At 40.5% G+C, this 16693-nt stretch overlaps 1 protein-coding gene across 4 annotated transcripts in view; it reads right to left on the minus strand.

The window, feature by feature from the left end:
* Positions 1-5464: 5464 nt before the first annotated feature.
* Positions 5465-16693, minus strand: part of znf618 (zinc finger protein 618) — a 43470-nt gene continuing 32241 nt past the window's right edge. For 3 of the 4 annotated variants that reach the window (XM_085166924.1, XM_085166925.1, XM_085166927.1), the window contains 5 exons: positions 14649-14693; positions 14089-14166; positions 12267-12425; positions 10643-11742; positions 5465-10392 (listed from right to left, as the gene is read on the minus strand). In XM_085166924.1, coding sequence (XP_085023050.1) covers positions 9844-10392; positions 10643-11742; positions 12267-12425; positions 14089-14166; positions 14649-14693 — 1931 coding nt within the window. In that variant the 3' untranslated portion in view covers positions 5465-9843. The remainder of the gene's footprint in view (positions 10393-10642; positions 11743-12266; positions 12426-14088; positions 14167-14648; positions 14694-16693) is intronic. The other variant, XM_085166926.1, reaches the window with a different exon arrangement.

Genomic DNA, 16693 nt, shown 5'->3' on the forward strand with positions numbered 1-16693 from the left:
AGAGGGGACTGCGCAAATCAGGCCTTTAGGTAAAGGTAAACGGATGCTCTCTACCCACCATGAAGCATGGAGGAGGAGGTGTGATGGTGTGGAGGTTCTTTGCTGGTGACACCATTGTAGATTTATTCAAAACTCAAGGCACACTGAACCAGTATGGCTATCACAGCATCCTGCAGCAAGATGGCATCCCATCTGGTTTGTGTTTAGTTGGACCAAAAATCATTTAATGAGGTGTGTCCAAACTTTTGACTGGTAGTGTAGTACACATTTTGCCAGGAAGCTCTACTTTTATCTCATCGTTCCACTTGCTAATTTTTTTCACAGTGGTTATATTTGCAGTATCCTTCTTTTAGAAATATCATTCACTCTTTTTTTCTTATAGCAGACACAAAGATTTTAGCAAGTTGTTCTGCATACAATTCCTGCTGTTACCCATGATCCTCTTGTGTTGGATCACGAACATTCAGGTCTTAAAAAGTTGTTCTCCAGGCTTTACAGGCTTTATGAATTTCTCTGATTCTTTTTATGAAGTTGCTGCAATTTTGGCACACTTCACACAAACCAGTCTTTCTTGAGAGGAGCGGGTTTTATCAATAACCACCCTGTATGCATTTATTTATAGGGATGGGTACCTCTTCAGCCCACACTTCCAGTCTCATCTCATTGATTGGAACGCCTCAGGAGGTAGCTTTTAGACCACAGAGGTTCACATAGGTTTACTTCCAGCCTAGACTGTGAAAGTTTAATCAAAGTGTTCAATGAAAGGCATAGAAAGTACAATTTATTTTTCCATTATTAGTTTAGTGAGACTGTGTCTGACTGTCATTGTGATTCAGATGAAGCTCACTAGTTTCACCTCACTACTGTGACAATACTGCAAATTGCAAATGGATCTGAACACCAGACAGAATGATCTTGATCAACTCCGTTTCGATTCCCATTTCCTCCTGATTCTGCTGCCGATTACTGTTTCAGCAGTTTCCTTTTTAAGACGTTTAAATGGTGCAGCAGACAGAGGAATTACAAACCGAAGGTGTGAGAATAAGACATAGTAAGCCAAGGCAGAAGAGTCCATGTTTTCCCCCCGACTTCTCACATTTTGTAATAGCTCTCAGACGATATAATATCTTATTTCAATATACTGCTACTTGTCAAACCTGAGGAGCTCTTGCTGAAGATATACAAGATCATTAATAACAGCATGTGAAGACCAGTGTGAGAAATCCTGAATATAAAAGTTCAGCAAAAGGGTAATGATGTCTTTACTCAAGACAAATAGGGCTGATTCACTGATCCCCAAAATATATGGTCTTCATTAAAAGGGTCTAAAATTCAGATTAGATAATTGTCTGCCTCTTGTCATTGTCTACAGCTCTCTGAGCCTGCATGGGGAGGCTGGAAGTGCTCCCCGAGATCCTGAAAACCATTAATAAATAATAATGGTGAGATCAGGGAGACATCACTGGAGGGCTAAATCTATTCCTTAGAGCAAATTTAACCATGACCTTCTTATCCCAGTGACCAAGCTTCCCTTCCTTAAGCCAAGGGTCAAGAATCATATTTTCAGCCTAATGTGTCTCCTCAAAGCAGACTCGGATCTAAAATATTGAAATGCTACTATTTCTACTGTTATAGGCAGGGAAAGGCCTTATCGTCAGACTTTTTTTGTACTCCTTCAGAAATATTATCATCTACTCCAACAACGCACCGCAGATACATGCAAGGAACACAGAAACTCCTTGATGTTTATCATGTGTGCCAGTAAAGGCGTCTAGTTTTCAGTATTTATATCATATTATATCTCACATGGCTTTGGGAAGGGCACAGATGCTCTGAGAGCATCGTGAGAAACCACATCATCCTTTGGACAACTACAGGAAGACTGCGAGCCTGTATATGCCGTGCGTGCCTGTGTGCACATGTGTGCCTGCACAGGTGTGCAGAGGGAGTGAAGCAGGCAGGCGAACGGACAGGCGCTCTGGGTGCCTGTGAGGTCAGGGGCTAGGTGGAGTGTTAGCGGGAACGACACCTGACAGCAACTCGGTGGATGTGCCCTGGCAGTTCTGTACATTCATGTCACTACTGATAAAAGTCAGCACCTGCTGAGCAGGAGAAACTACAGTGGTGGTGCCACCGGGTCCTCCATACAGGACAAGGAGAGGAGGATGAGAACACTTCCTTCCGCCTGTCCTTCCCTTTCCCTCCAGCGCTCACTGAGCAGACGAGTTGCGACAGCTGTGATAGGTATTGGTTGGGCAGGGGTGAAGGTGCCAACCTTGTCAGTGCCAGAGGTTGGGAGCAAAGCTACATGCACCACCTGATTCGGGCTGGGAAAATGAAACCTGGATGCTTCTCTTGTTGTTGTGTAACAGCCAAGGGCAAAAGGAAGTCTACAGAACTCTCTCTGTTACTAGAAATGTTGCTGGATGGCTGCGTGTGTGTTACCGCCTAAAGTACAGTTATCAACTTAATGAGCTCATTTTTTTTAAGGGTCTGTGAGAAGAAGTTCAAATAAAAACGGGCCCAAAAAAGTCAAAGCAGTGAAGGTGGTAAACGTAAGTGGGATATAATGATGTTAATTGTTTTCCTGGAGTCAGGGAATTTGTTTAAGGTTCTCTGGAAACCTCTCACTGTCCAAAATTGCTCACATAGAAGGTTCCAAATTGCCCATATTTAGCAATATAGATATCAGCTAAAACTTTATAATACCCACTGTAAATAACCAGGTAGGTACGTTTTAATCTTTCTTCTTTGCCGTTAATAGTGCAATAGTAATTATTCTGTAATGCACATGTGATGACCACAGTGAGACCGACTCTCAAATAGTCATATTTATGATGCCTAAACCTAACTGCTAGAAAAAGCAATCAAAGTAAACAAAGGGAACAGAGCACAAACCACAGTCTCTAGGTTCACAGTCTTTAGTGACACCTGCCAGCAATCAGAACTTTATAGGAGCCTGCTACATCTAATATCCAAAGAATGTTTACAGATGCACTACCCAGCATTAAGCAGCATTATGCAGTCATACAGCACTTTCATTCCACTTTAGGTGGAAAAAAGTAGTTAATTTAACAAAAAGTGCATGTCTTTGGGGGGAATTAGGGTAGGTGTAGGAAACTGCCACAGACGCGGCGAGCATTCACACACTCCAACAACAGACAGGCCTTAGCTGACCAACCAGGTGATTTGAATCAGGAACCTTTTCGCTGTGAGGCGACAGTGCTAACCGCTGCACCACTGTGCTCTCAGTAGGTTATTTAGTGCTTGTTAACAGTGCTGGGAAAACTCACAGTTTAATGCAAAGTCAGTTAAAGTTCAAGGGATACCAGTGGGCCAAGTTAGGACAATCTACGCCTATGACAATCCTGCCTTAGTGCAAATCAAAGCGACAACAGGTGCACAAAAGAGGTGACAAGAAGACCATCCTCAAAAGGGAATGGTTTTGCCCATGGTGGCCACTGCGCTCTCCTTATCACTCCACTACTGATTTTTCTCTACTTTTGCTTTTTTGTCAGTGTCCTCGTCACTGCTGGTAGCTTGAGATGGTACATTAAGCCTATTGAGGTTTCAGAGGTACACGAGTTTCTCCACAAAGGCACATCTGTGCGTGCTGTCACAGTAATGTTTGCAGTATCTTCCAGCAGTATCACAAGTATGGAAGAAAACACCAGGAGATGAGCCATTATATAGGAGAGACTACTTAAGTTTACCTAGTTCTCCATTATCCATTAATTAATGGTTATTACCATTCCAGTTTTAACATGACAACCTGCAATATAACAAATACTAACCTTAACCTTTGAAGGAAATAATGGTTGCTGTGACAGAGCAGTAAGTGAGTGGCTCAAGAGTGCGTAAGTAGAGATATTGCTTACCTCTTTAAACTTGAATGAAACAAGTAAGCAAGTTTAAAAGAAACATAACTTTTTCTCTCATTATTTCAGTATGTAGAATATATACACACCTCTATAAAAACAGACAAATGGACATTTGGGCATCATGCGTAGAAATGTGCAGCTCTTCTGGGTCCCCCACTCCAAAATAGGTGAGGAACGTAATTTAAAGAAATCGTAGGAAATGAAATGCAGTTTTAGCAAATGTTTGACTTTTGGTTCAAATGCACGGCCATCCCTGAGCCCTGTGTTTGTAGTTCAATTCAACTGAATGTTATAGCACCAAATCACAACAACAGTCAGATCGAGATGCTTTATATCGTAAAGACCCTACAATAATATGCTGTGCCCAGGGCTAAGTTTTTAATGTTTGTAACATTAAATGCTGGTTTGCACTGTATTGTTCATTATTTAATTCAAACACTCTGCAGTTGATAAAAAGCCACATTCTGCCACCTAGTGTTCACATTCAGGGGGACAGGGGGAAAGCCCCCTTTACATTCATCTGCTGCCACATTTGTCATATTCACATTACGACATTTAAATTCACAATTTTAGAACTTGGCAGCAGTCGTTTTCTCTCTATATGACTTTTGTGCGTGCGTGCTGACCGCAGAGCAGCCCCCACACACTCCTCCTTACTTCAGAAAGAGCTGATCTGCAACTTCTCTGTAACCCAGAACAAAACGGAAGCAATTGTCCAGTGGGCGGGTTGTTTTCTACATTTTTCTTCTGCAAATGACTGAAAATGAGGGGCCGGCTATAGAGCAATTGGTGCCGTAAGCAAAAACAAACTTTGCAAGTCAAAGTAGTAATAGCTTGTGGAAAAATATCACCTTCAGCAGAGGGGTGTTGAAGAAAGGAGGTTAGGTTGCAGAGAGTGTGTATGTGTGTGTGAGTGAGTGTGAGGGGGTTGGTGAGGCACTGGAGGAAGAGCGGGGGAGGCCAACTTGGATGCATGTGCTGCAAATTAGGCAGGCAGCCCCTCATATTGGTAGCAGCAGACGAGGCAAGAGCGCGGGAGTTTCTGCATGGCTGCAGACTGCTGCTTGCACCTTGGGGGATGACTGACCCGGGTGCGAAAAGAGGGAAGCCAACACAGAAGGCTATGACGAACACTTGCTTGCCAGTGGCCCCCCACCCCCTCTCTCTTTAGCCCTATACGCAGCCCCTGGGGAACCCTTGCACGCACTTAAGCAGCCTCTGCATATCCACTCCCCGTGTGAGTCTTCAGTCGCTCTTTTCTTTAAACAAGACCTCCTTTCCCCTCTACATGTGTTTGAGGCCTGCCGTCCCCTCCTCCCCTCCCTCGGCCACCGCGAAAAGGCTGTGCTTCATTTCGTTCTGGATGGGAGTCTACATTTGTTCTGAAAATAAGCAGCCAGCCTCATTTTGCAGGAATATGCACAAACGTCTTCAAGGTTTCACGCCTGATGAACACAGAAGCAGAGTTCTATTTCACTGCAACACTTGAATACACACTTCCACAAGAAGTACAAACAATACTATCCAGGTAATCTCTCTCCAGTCACACTCACACGCAGATAAATAACATTTCTGCACCACGGTTTGACACAGATTTGGAGTTTATTCACACATAACATACTACAGTGGGTAATGTATTCAAGAAACATTGAACAGCGCTGTCATATGACACAGGAAAAAACAAAACAAAAACAACGAAAAAGACACCGAACCCTTTCTTTGCCATTATATAAAAATAGTGTTGCTACAAAAGTATAAATTAGGTTTACTAATAAGACAACTCAGATCTGAATCTACACAGGAAAATGCTGCCAAAGTGCGATAAAAAGACAAAATGAAGAGAATCAAAACATACTTTTTTTGCGTTTTAGCAGAGTATAAAAAGGAAGAAATACCTGTAAAATAGGATGAAAGCAACACTAATTTCTTAACCTGAATTGATAATACAGACTATAATCCATAGTTAAAACAGAACAGATCTCCATGTTAGCATTCTTATACCACATTTTAACAACCGAACTTTTATTATCTGAATAAGTTAAAATCCTGAAACAAAATAAAACTTACAGCTGATTTCAGTTTTCTAGTAACAGTATCTAAGTTGAGTTTTCTATTATATCAAAACCTTCTGAAATGCTACTGTAGAAAAAGAGGTATAATGTTATTGGTGCTCCCTACTTTATCTCTGAAATGAAGGTGCCCCCTTGTGGCATAAAAACAGCAGTTCTCTTGTATTTACATAATACATCCTCTGAAAATGGATGATGTCAACCCATTAACACCAGTCCACAATCAGCACGGCTACTCCCACCTTGAAAGGTTAGAATTCAGTCCGGGGTTGCTTATCCAACTCCTAATGAGTGTCTTAAACATCAACTGAGAGCCAATATGATTCATTTCCATCTGATGACAGACACTGGCTTATAATGTTATATATCAGAACTCTTATTAAAAGCATGCATATCTTAGATATACTCGTTTAATCAACAAAAGAACGCTATTTCTACAGAAAATTAAGTTGACATCATTACGTCAACAATGGCATTTTGTCCCAGAGCATATCCTATTGAAAATACTTATTTAAAAACTCTAAGAAAAAAATCCCTTCATCATTCAGTTGAGGATAACTTGAAACCACAAATCATTGTACAGTATTTTAACTATGTCTTTGACGAGCCTAAATTTTTGTATGAACATCTGATTTCCAATCTTTAAATTACAACACTACCTTCTGAGTACTGAGGTAAAACATTGGATTGGTAATTAAAAAATTAAATACAATTTACAGCAATTTTTCTTCTTCTTCCTCTTCTTTTTTTTGATTTTTTACCAAAATATATAAATATATATATTTTAAAAAAACACATTAGATATATTAAGAAAACCATTATGGGGGAAAAAAGCATTTATGAAATACTAAATCAAAGCTTGGAGGTAAGGAGGGCTACAGTCTATTAAAAAACATCTTGTGTAGTTATGAACAGTTTGTAATGCAGAGCCTTTGACCTTTAATTGACATGAGGGTTTTAAAGTTTTAATGCCACTAAAACAAAGATGACAAATGTCATGACATAAGTAAAAAGGGCATTCTGGTGTAATAAAAGAATCCGATGTCCAACCATAATCTGATGGTTGTTCCCTCTCTTTTCTTGCGTGTCGTTTTCTGTCATTCTTCACAAACTAAAAGGTTACAGTCACATTAACCTTATATTTAACTGTAAACTGTCCTTCACCAACCCTTGAAAAAAGGACGTGATCTTTAGGTTCAAATGCGGATGATTAGCATCGATCGCTACGAGGATGACGGGGCAGCCTTTCAGTCAATAAGCATGATATGCAGAAGCATCAGAGTAGTGACATCAGTTCCAAGTACAGTGTGTCAGTGTTGCTATTGGCCGGAAAAATGAACCGATTCAAGGTCAAAAGTGACACTGAAACAGGAAATGAATGTTTGAATGGACCTGTCGTACACAAGCAGCAGCTGAAATGAACGAGACACAATACTGAGAGGGAACACATGTATGTCTGTACCTGAAGTTGCCCGAGGGCTTAAAGTTGGGCAAAGTTTGTTTTTTACTCTTAATCGTGTAATAAAGTGATATTTAGGTTGGCTGTTAGCGTTTAAGGGGCAGGTGATGTAGCCCGAGGCCCTAAAACAAAATAAAATCAGCCAAATGACAATTTTCAAAACGAGTCTCTGATATCTACCACTGAGTCATTTCAGTATACGTTTATACAGCGGATACTTGTTACATGTGGATACTGTGCTACTGTAAAGATTATTACTGACCTCGTGGGAATGAAAAAGATGAAAGCACACATGCTCAGTTAATCTGACATTTTGACAACAAGCACTTTAAAAGTACAGTGGTTGTCCATGAGTCGTCTGAGCACTGGGACACTGCTTTGTTTCCCTTTCTATGCAAATAAAAGAAAAAGTAAATACAATGTCTACAAGCCATTGAAAGGATGAGTCAAAAGAAGGCCATTAAACAGTAATATAAAGGCATGATGTTGGCTCTGACTGTAGGGTTTAAGGTGATTGCATGAAAGAGACTTAAGGCCCAAAAAACAGAGATAACAAACCAGTACTCGACTAATTAGTACCAGAAGCAACAAACAAGATTTACAGTATAGCTTCCATTCATCCAAGTCATTTTAGGAGGTAAAAGCTCAAGTGTATGTATACTAGGATCCATAAAAAAATAAATAACTTGACATATGCATGCGTTGACTTTAGTAAATGCACAAGCAGAATGTGTCCTGTAAAAAATAAACCCTCAGTGTTTCTTCTCTTGTTTGTTGCGATTGGCACTAACTGTATTTGGGGTGGAACATTTCACAAAAGTCACGGTTCAGTACATACCTCGGCATTGAGGTCACAGTTTGGTTTCTTTTCGGTACAGTGAGGAAAAGTGGCGGTGCCTTCTTGGATATGGTCATTCCTGAGAAAATCCCATTGATTTTACAAACAAATAACTGAAAGAGTTTATCCTTGATAATTAACTGTAGGAGTGTGATGAGAACAGTGGAAAAAACTATGGCCTGTGGATAAAGCTTATTGCCTTAAAAAGGGAAACGTGTAGCTCACATAAGGAAGACAGCATGTATATACGAAATTATAAATGCGTAGCGCATAAGTCCCTACTGACAAGCCTTTTCAGACTGAGCTTAAAAAAAAAATAGACTTATAGGCGCAAACAAAGATTTATGCATTTTTGCCTCCAAGCCTTTCATCTGAGGGAAATGCAAAGGTAAAATGTCTTCAGTGTAAAAACAACTTACGCAATTCTTAATCGGCTACAGAGCTGAGTGATGTAGCAATACTGGAAACTAACAATGAGATAGTCAAAAGGGTCACATAATGCTATCACTGCTCGATATAATGTACGGATTAATCACGTTTTTTTAACTGCCTGTTAGGATATGGTACAGCTGAATGAAATCGAAACCACAAACAGATTCTAATGTGATGTTTTCCTCTTTGTAGATGTATGAAAATCACTTGTAAAGAAATGTCCACCAAAGATAAAGTTTATCATTTCGTCTCTTCTGTGCAAGTCAGTGAGTTTGACTTTTATATCTAGCAGCATAAGACTTGTATCTAGAATGAAAACGTTGGATCACTTTTCTTTACCATTGGTAACATAAAAAAGAAAAGCATCACACTTGTTTTGTCTGTGTTTTTCTGCTACTTTTTACTTTTTTAAATGAAAAAGTTGCATGCACTGCATGCGAATCATCTGCAGCTACATTTTAGGACACTGATGCAACCATCAAAGTCAACTGCAATGATTAAGCTCTCAGTTACCTGCCCGTGGCTGAATGTGCTGGAAAATAAACACTTCTATGACTTGTGATAATAAATGATAAACCTAGTACACCTATTTGTCAGAGGTGCAATGGCAGTGAAGATCCACCGCTTGATTTTTTTTGTCATACACCAATGAATATTACTTTAGAGATTGTAAATACCTGGTCAACTTTGACAGTCAATTTTCAGAGGTCTAGGACAGGAGCTTCAAGCAATGAATGCTTTACCTGAAAATGTTGTCATCCAGTGAGAATAACAGCATTGTAGCCTTGTAGTAGTTTAGTTAATAGGCTGGAGTAAATCAAATCACTGGCTGTGACGAGACTAAACTCATCCTGCTTATGTGTGCATCCCAAACCGAGGGCAGAGTACCAAACAGGACAATCTTTTGAGAGTTACTGTTCCACCCCTACATTTTGGCCACAGTACTTAACAACTCCATAAAAAATATGTAATACACCGTATTGTTTTATGGGTGTTTGCAACCTTAACAATGTGACTTTATCTTTAAATATTTGTCTCGAGAAGTATTTGATGTCCATACACATTTATGTTTACAGTTAGTCTAAACCTAAAATATATAAATAATAGTCTTGAGTCATTGGTTGGAGGTGAAGGTTTGGTTGATTAGGTTAGTTAGGTTTTCTTCTAGCCCATGTTAGAGTGAAGGAAAATTAGTTTGTTCATTTCCTCAGCAGTTACCTGCTGCCTCCTCTTCATAGCCAAGCTCTGCTCACACACAGTCAAGCACTCTCTGCGTATGCCCACAGCAGGCACTGCAAGTAGCCACAGTGCCAGGCGAGCGAGCTTGGGGAACTTCTCGCCCACTGTTGAGCTCCAATACTGGAAGAGATCGGGTGCACCTTGGAGGAGAGGCTCAGCCAGGTATTGAAAAATCTCTTGTCTAACTTGGCTTTGGCTGTCATCGTTACCAGACACGGTGCAAGATGAGGAGGACCCGCGTGAGGGGCCACCATTGTTTCCACTTCCCTCTACTCGGCTTATTTTAGGAGTGGGGGGGCCATCGGCGTCCCGCTCGTCGCCACCTGAACCTCCACCACCAGTGATACCACCATCCCTAGTTTCAGCAGCCATTTCGCACGCACGAGAGATTATGTCTTCATGCTGGTAGGCTGGCACTGAACGCAGCTTGAGCTGTGGGTCCAGGACCATAGCAACCTGGTGAGCTCGTTCAACCTGGCAAAAAGGAAAAATGATACTGTCAGTACTTACTCATAGAAAATACTCTATTTATCTTGTTGTTGTTAAACACTGTGTATTGTACAATCAAGATGCAAATATCAGGTGAAATGAATTTTATAAAATAAAAACTACAATTGCCACACAGAACAAGCCAGTTCTAGTGTAACTTATTTAAATTAAGATAAAATAAACATTCATTTAGAAATACAGAAGTTATTAAATGTAAGCAATACCAGTTTAATACCTTGAAGTTTTCCTTGAGTGCTTCTAGGAAATAGTGGCAGAGTTTGCTGGCTGTGCCGGTTCCAGCCTCTCCAGCTTTGGATGTGAAGAACTTCTCCAAGCGCAGGTAGACAGGGAGCACCTGCTGTAAAGTTGGTCTCCTCTGGCTGCTGAGCTCCAGAGCTGCCAGGCGCAGAGGTGCCAGCAGACAAGCCAGGGTGCCTAGCAGATGCTTGTTGAGACCTTGGAGGAGCGGGGCTGTGGCCTTACTGCGGCCATAAGCCTCACAAATCTGTTCAAAGTGGGCATGGACCTGCAGGAGAGCTTCGGCCATACGATCCCAACAAGGAGGGGTGGGGCATTGTGCAGGGTTGCCCTGTGGACCTTCCTCAGTTGTGCTTGTGGATGTGTTGGTACACTGTTCATCACGGAGAATGAGTGTGGTAGAGGAGGAGATATCTCTGCATGTGGAGAGAAGCTCAGCCAGCTCATGAAGCCCTCGAGCCTGGAGGCTTCGCTTCCCAAGAACGGCCTGAACAACCGCACCGAGTGAGCATCCTGCGCAGCGCAAACATATCCGCCCCCGGCCCCCGCCTCCCAGTGGTGACCCTCCAAATCCTGCCGCCCACACTCTGGGCTCAGAGACATACACAGTGCGGATGTCTGACATCACAAACTCAGAAAGCACGTTCTGCACCCAGTGATGAACCTGTTCTGGCCCTTCCCTCAGCTCAGCCTCCCTTACACCAAGCACGTAACGCTTTAGTCTCGAGCCCTCCACCTGGTAGGCTGTTAGAACGTAGCAAGCGTCTGGGCCAGATGTCTGGGAGTGGCAGGTGACGGCGATGCCAAGTGAAGCATTTGAGCCTAGAGCACACGTGACCTTGACTTTTACTTGGTTGTACATGCGGGGCAGCTGCCGCAGTGCCAAGGCACTCATGTTGCCAAGAGCATCACGGGTTGAGTAGGCACCATGACGAGCACCCGTATCCACTAGGGTCTGTGCCAACTTCAGGAAGTCCTTGCTGTTGAGCACATTTAGCATGCTCAGATCTGAACACATTACCCGTAATAGGCGTTCAGCCACCTGCTGGCGCTCCTTCTCAGGTAGTCCATTATTCTCTGCCAGGACAGACAGCAGATGGATGGTTAGGAAAGCAGAACAAATGATAAGAAAGACAATTAGTGTTTATGTTTCTTTGGATATTCTGGCAGAAACATTAAAATAAGAAAAAGGATATAAAAACAATCAGAGAGGGATTATGACATGGTGTGAAGTCATTGCAATCAAAGGGGAAAGCTACACAGAGCAGACACCACTGCTGCCTTTATTAATCAGAGACATAGATTACTTATGTGTTAATGTTCCTAGTAGGCTTATTTAATAAACCAATGACATGATGAGAGCTACAGCACGAATGCAACATTACTGTACTTTCAAAGAGCTATTGGCATAGTGCTTCAGTGCTACACAGAAAACTATCCAAATGTCCAAAATGTTTTATTTCTGTTTATTTTTACTTATTCAGTAGCGATAAAGGCAGAAAATGTTGTGAAAGAGACAGGTATGCAAGAAAATTGCCCAGTGGGATATTACATATGGGAAGCCTCTTAACCACCAGGCTTAATGAAGTTGCAGTACTTACGGGTGAGAGCATGGTTTCTCTGGGAGATACTTTGAGGCTGGATTTGTAGTTTAACTGAGGAATGGGCCTGAGCCTGAGAGCCTCTCCACAGCTGCTCCTGAGGACCCGATACTGAAGAGGTTTTGGGAGAGTCCCCTTTGGTGTGGTTCTCATTATCAGCTGTTGACAGAGAGATGGAAGAGCTGGCTGAGTTGTTAATGGAAAAAAGCACAAGTTAATTGTATTGAGTGGAAGAAAATGTAAAGATTAAAACCATGACACAAAACAACTGTCTTTAAAAGAACCAATAACTTGGCCTCCCTGTGGTTGACAAATTGCACCTTAAAAATAAATACCACAAGTTAAAGAATTATTTTCTTAGTTGTTTCTCATTGTAAGATCACACAGCGATCCATCTATGGTAATTAATTTGCCAAAGTCAATCTCGGCAATATTAAAAAAAAAACCTCAAATCCAACTGATATATAATTTGTTTCACAGCTGAATCTGACTAATAATCATACAATTCCAACTGAAGACAGGGAACATGATTCATACTTAACAGGATAACTACGTACAGTTGAACACTTAAATCATTAAATAAAAAAGGCTCAAAGATAGATACTTTCTTGCTTTCCTGGTTTGCGTCTTTATTTTTATTTTATTTATTTTTGTGTTAGCAAGATTTGCGAGAATATTTGGCTTAATTGCTTAAAAACGGATTTTCTTCAGAACTGAAAAAAAAAAAAATCAGCATTGACATTTTATGATTAACTCTGCAGAGCAGAGAATGCAACTTTATTCTGTGCAGTCCTGGGAAACTAAGCGCACCCCATGATTCAGTAGCCTACAGAACCACTTTTAGCAGAAAGAACTTGAAGTCATCCTTTTCTGCATGACTTTATGTCTCTCACATTGCTGTGAAGAACCTCTGGCCCACTCTTTTTTGCAACATTGCTTTACTTCATTGGGGTTTGTAGGCATTTATCTTAAGGTCCCCCTACAACATTTCAGTTGGGTTAAGGTCTGGACTTTTTTTCAGCCGATCTGCTGCATCATGTTGCAGTTCACAGTTAACTTTATCACACCACAAGCACAAGTCCTGTAGCTGCAAAACAAGCCAAAATGATACAGGTATATCTGTATCTACCACAGTGTTTGACATTCGATTGAGGTGTTTGTGCAGATATGGCGTGTCTGTTTTTTTTGCCAAATGTGGTTCACTTGTGCATTACGGCCAAACATCTCCTCTTTCTTCTCATCTGTCCCAAGGACATTGTGTTTTTGTGGCTTGTTTAGATGCAAATGTCTCGACCTAAGCTGTGCTGTCATGCTCTTCTTAGAGAGAAGAGGCTGTTTTCTGGCAAACCTTCTAAACAAGCCCTACTTATTCAGTCCTTTTCGAATTGTACTGTCATAAACTTTAACATTTAACATGATAACTGAGGCCTTTATGTAAAGTCTGAGAAGTAGCTTTTGGTTAAACGTTTTGGGATTTACCCCTGGAAAGTTTGTAGATGCAGTAAAGGTGTTTCTTGCAGGATTGCACAGAGTCTAGAGAAAACTCTCTTTTCACATGGACAGACAGACACACACACACAGTGACAAATGATGCATCAAATCTTTGCAACACTATTTCCAGCAAACTCAGATCCAGATCTGCAACAACCCTCATTATTGGCAGATATAGAAATATTATGTACAGTAACACGGAATACTAATTAAACAGTGGTGATATGTGATGAATGGCAGTTTTGAATGTATTGCAGCCACTGACACTGCGTTCACGTTACGTACTTTTTCTGCTGTCGTGCTTTACATGCATTTGTAGTCGTGGACTCACCAGCATGGGACTGCATGTGCTCCAGCAGGTTGTTGTAGAACTGGAACTGGATGCCACAGGCACCACAAGTGTACGGTTCTAAAAAAATCACAAGGCCCAGAAGCGTGTTGACTCTTTGTCAGAGGCAAAAATTAAAATATGGTCTGTCCCTGATGTGCACTGGATTTCTGCAAATTACAGCAGCTCCGAAAATCAGGCACGCCAGTATGTGGTAAAAGTGACTCCTTTTGAAAAAGCATTTATGAAATCTATGATTTTTTTATAGAGATATTTAATACTTAACAATAACAGTGAGCCTAATAAAATGTTGCTGCCCAAAGGAGGCAATGCCAAGTTGTCAGATGTCAGTAAAGACTAACAATGGGCATCTTGATCAGACACTTTCTTGTTATAGTCAAGCCAAAAGAAAAAAAATATATCACCACAATTACATAAAGAAAGATTTTCACTAAATAACAGATTAAAAAAAATCAAGGAAAACAGAGAAAATGGTAAAATAAGCAAGGTGCATGCTTACATGCATATATTTGTTTAAGGCAGAGAGGTGTGGTTAGACTTACTCTGTGCTGTAGAGAAAGAGGTGGCCACCAGAGGGCTTGGCGTTCCTGTTAACAGGAGGACAGGAGGGGGAGGAATTTAAAACTACAGAGACAGTGGACCACCATCACTCATTTCCCTTCCTCATTTTATCACCGCATTAATATAACTTCATTTATTGTTTATTTTATTTTTATGCATTCATATTGTGTTTACTTTGAATATAACAGAACACAACAGAAAAATAAAGCAATTTACTAAACCTTGGAAAGATAGATAATATTGTATTGATTCTTTAAAAAGCAACTAAAGTGCTCAGTGTCCACACCTAAACATTAAAAGACATACCAGATTTACATATAGCCCTTATGTTCTTTGACATAATCTTCTTGTTTATGGATATACCACTCAAAATGCTCCTCCTACACTTATGGTGCATGTCAACTGAGTGTTTTTATAGGTGAGGAACTGCTTTGCAAGCCACCAGACTGAGACAAAATAGAATAGACTGACAGGTGCCGTCCCTCTTTTCCAGCCTCGTCCAGCTGTGCAAACACTGAGCAAACGCCTGATTGGATGAAACTAACATGGCAGCTTGTTTGCCATGAAGTATTCTCTTCATAAATAAAAACAGTCCAACATATAAGAAAAAGATGTAAGGTGAGAAAGAAACTGATTGCTTAAACTGATTTTAGATTGACAATGGCTACTTTAATGCTTCTCGAGAGTTTTTAGAGCTGCTGTCTCTCACTGGAAGCCTTGTATTTGCATAAAGTAGCTTAATTTAACTTAAGCAAATCATGAGTAAGCAACTCAATTTCCTGTCACTCAAAACGCAACTCTGCACTGTCAGACAGCACTGCTTTCCTGTGGACATTAACAGCATCAAGCACCACTTTTGGGAACCACTGACACTCATCCACAGAATCAAAATAGCAGCCCTTCTTTTTATCTTAGAGAAGAAAAATAAGTTTAAGGGTCCCAAATCTGAAACAGGATCAGTGGATGATAACAATTACATTGGTAAATAATGAAAAATGTCTGCATTTTCACTGAGTTGGTACATGGTGACATGTGCCACGGTTCAGGTCATTTGTGCTTTATGTTCTTCTGACTCCTCAAGATTTTACAGGGTTATTCCATCTCAAATTAAGGTGGGCCTACTGCTCAACCATCCCCAATTTGCAGTGATTGCTGTGAAATTTTAGCTATACTTTTCAAGATCCATCTGCCTACCTATCTATCTTTTCTATCTGTCAACCACTTTCAGGCCATTTTTTCACAAATTGAAATCTGAGGCAATGTTTGAACATGATTAACTCAAAAACTATTACAGATAAAAGCCCGAAATCTGTCCCAAATTATAAATCTTGATTCATTTCTTTGGTGAGAAGTACCAGGGAAAATTTCTCCTTTTGTCTTCAAGAGTTTTTGACATGTACATATTCAAGCATTGCCTCAGATTTCAACATGTGAAAAAAAATGGTCTAAAAGTATGTTGAGGGACCATTTTGCAAAAACAAGAAGAAAATAATCATGGGAAATTATTTGGTATATGAATCTATATGTGTTTATGTGTTACATAAAATATGTGTTTCCAAACCTCTCTAAAAGTTTGTAGGAAAACAGAAGGTCGAGCAGAAAATGTTTTAAAACTTAGCTGCTCTGAGATGGAATGACCCTTCAGTCTGCCCCTGGGGGATGAATTCACAGTGCACAATTCAGTGAATGTTGTAGGAAACAACAGGCTGTTTCTTGGAGGCACAGTTGATGTGATGCATCTTATTTGTGCTTGAATCATAAAGGCTCATTCACTAAATATTTCTGTTGCGGCTCTAATCCAAATAAAAAGTTAGCACACTTTAACACAAAAACCTGTATTTCTTTTTCTTCACAAGACCTTGATGTGGTCACCAATATAAGTGTAATACAGGACCCAGTGTTGATAACAGGGCAGGGCAATATGGCCAAAAATATTTATCACGATATTTTTGAAATTTTGCGATAACGATGTAACCGACGATATAATTGACGCAAGACAAAATACTTTACAACTCCACAACTTTAT

This window comes from Neolamprologus multifasciatus, chromosome 7 (genome assembly GCF_963576455.1).
Source record: "Neolamprologus multifasciatus chromosome 7, fNeoMul1.2, whole genome shotgun sequence".
Classification (NCBI taxonomy): Eukaryota; Metazoa; Chordata; class Actinopteri; order Cichliformes; family Cichlidae; genus Neolamprologus; species Neolamprologus multifasciatus.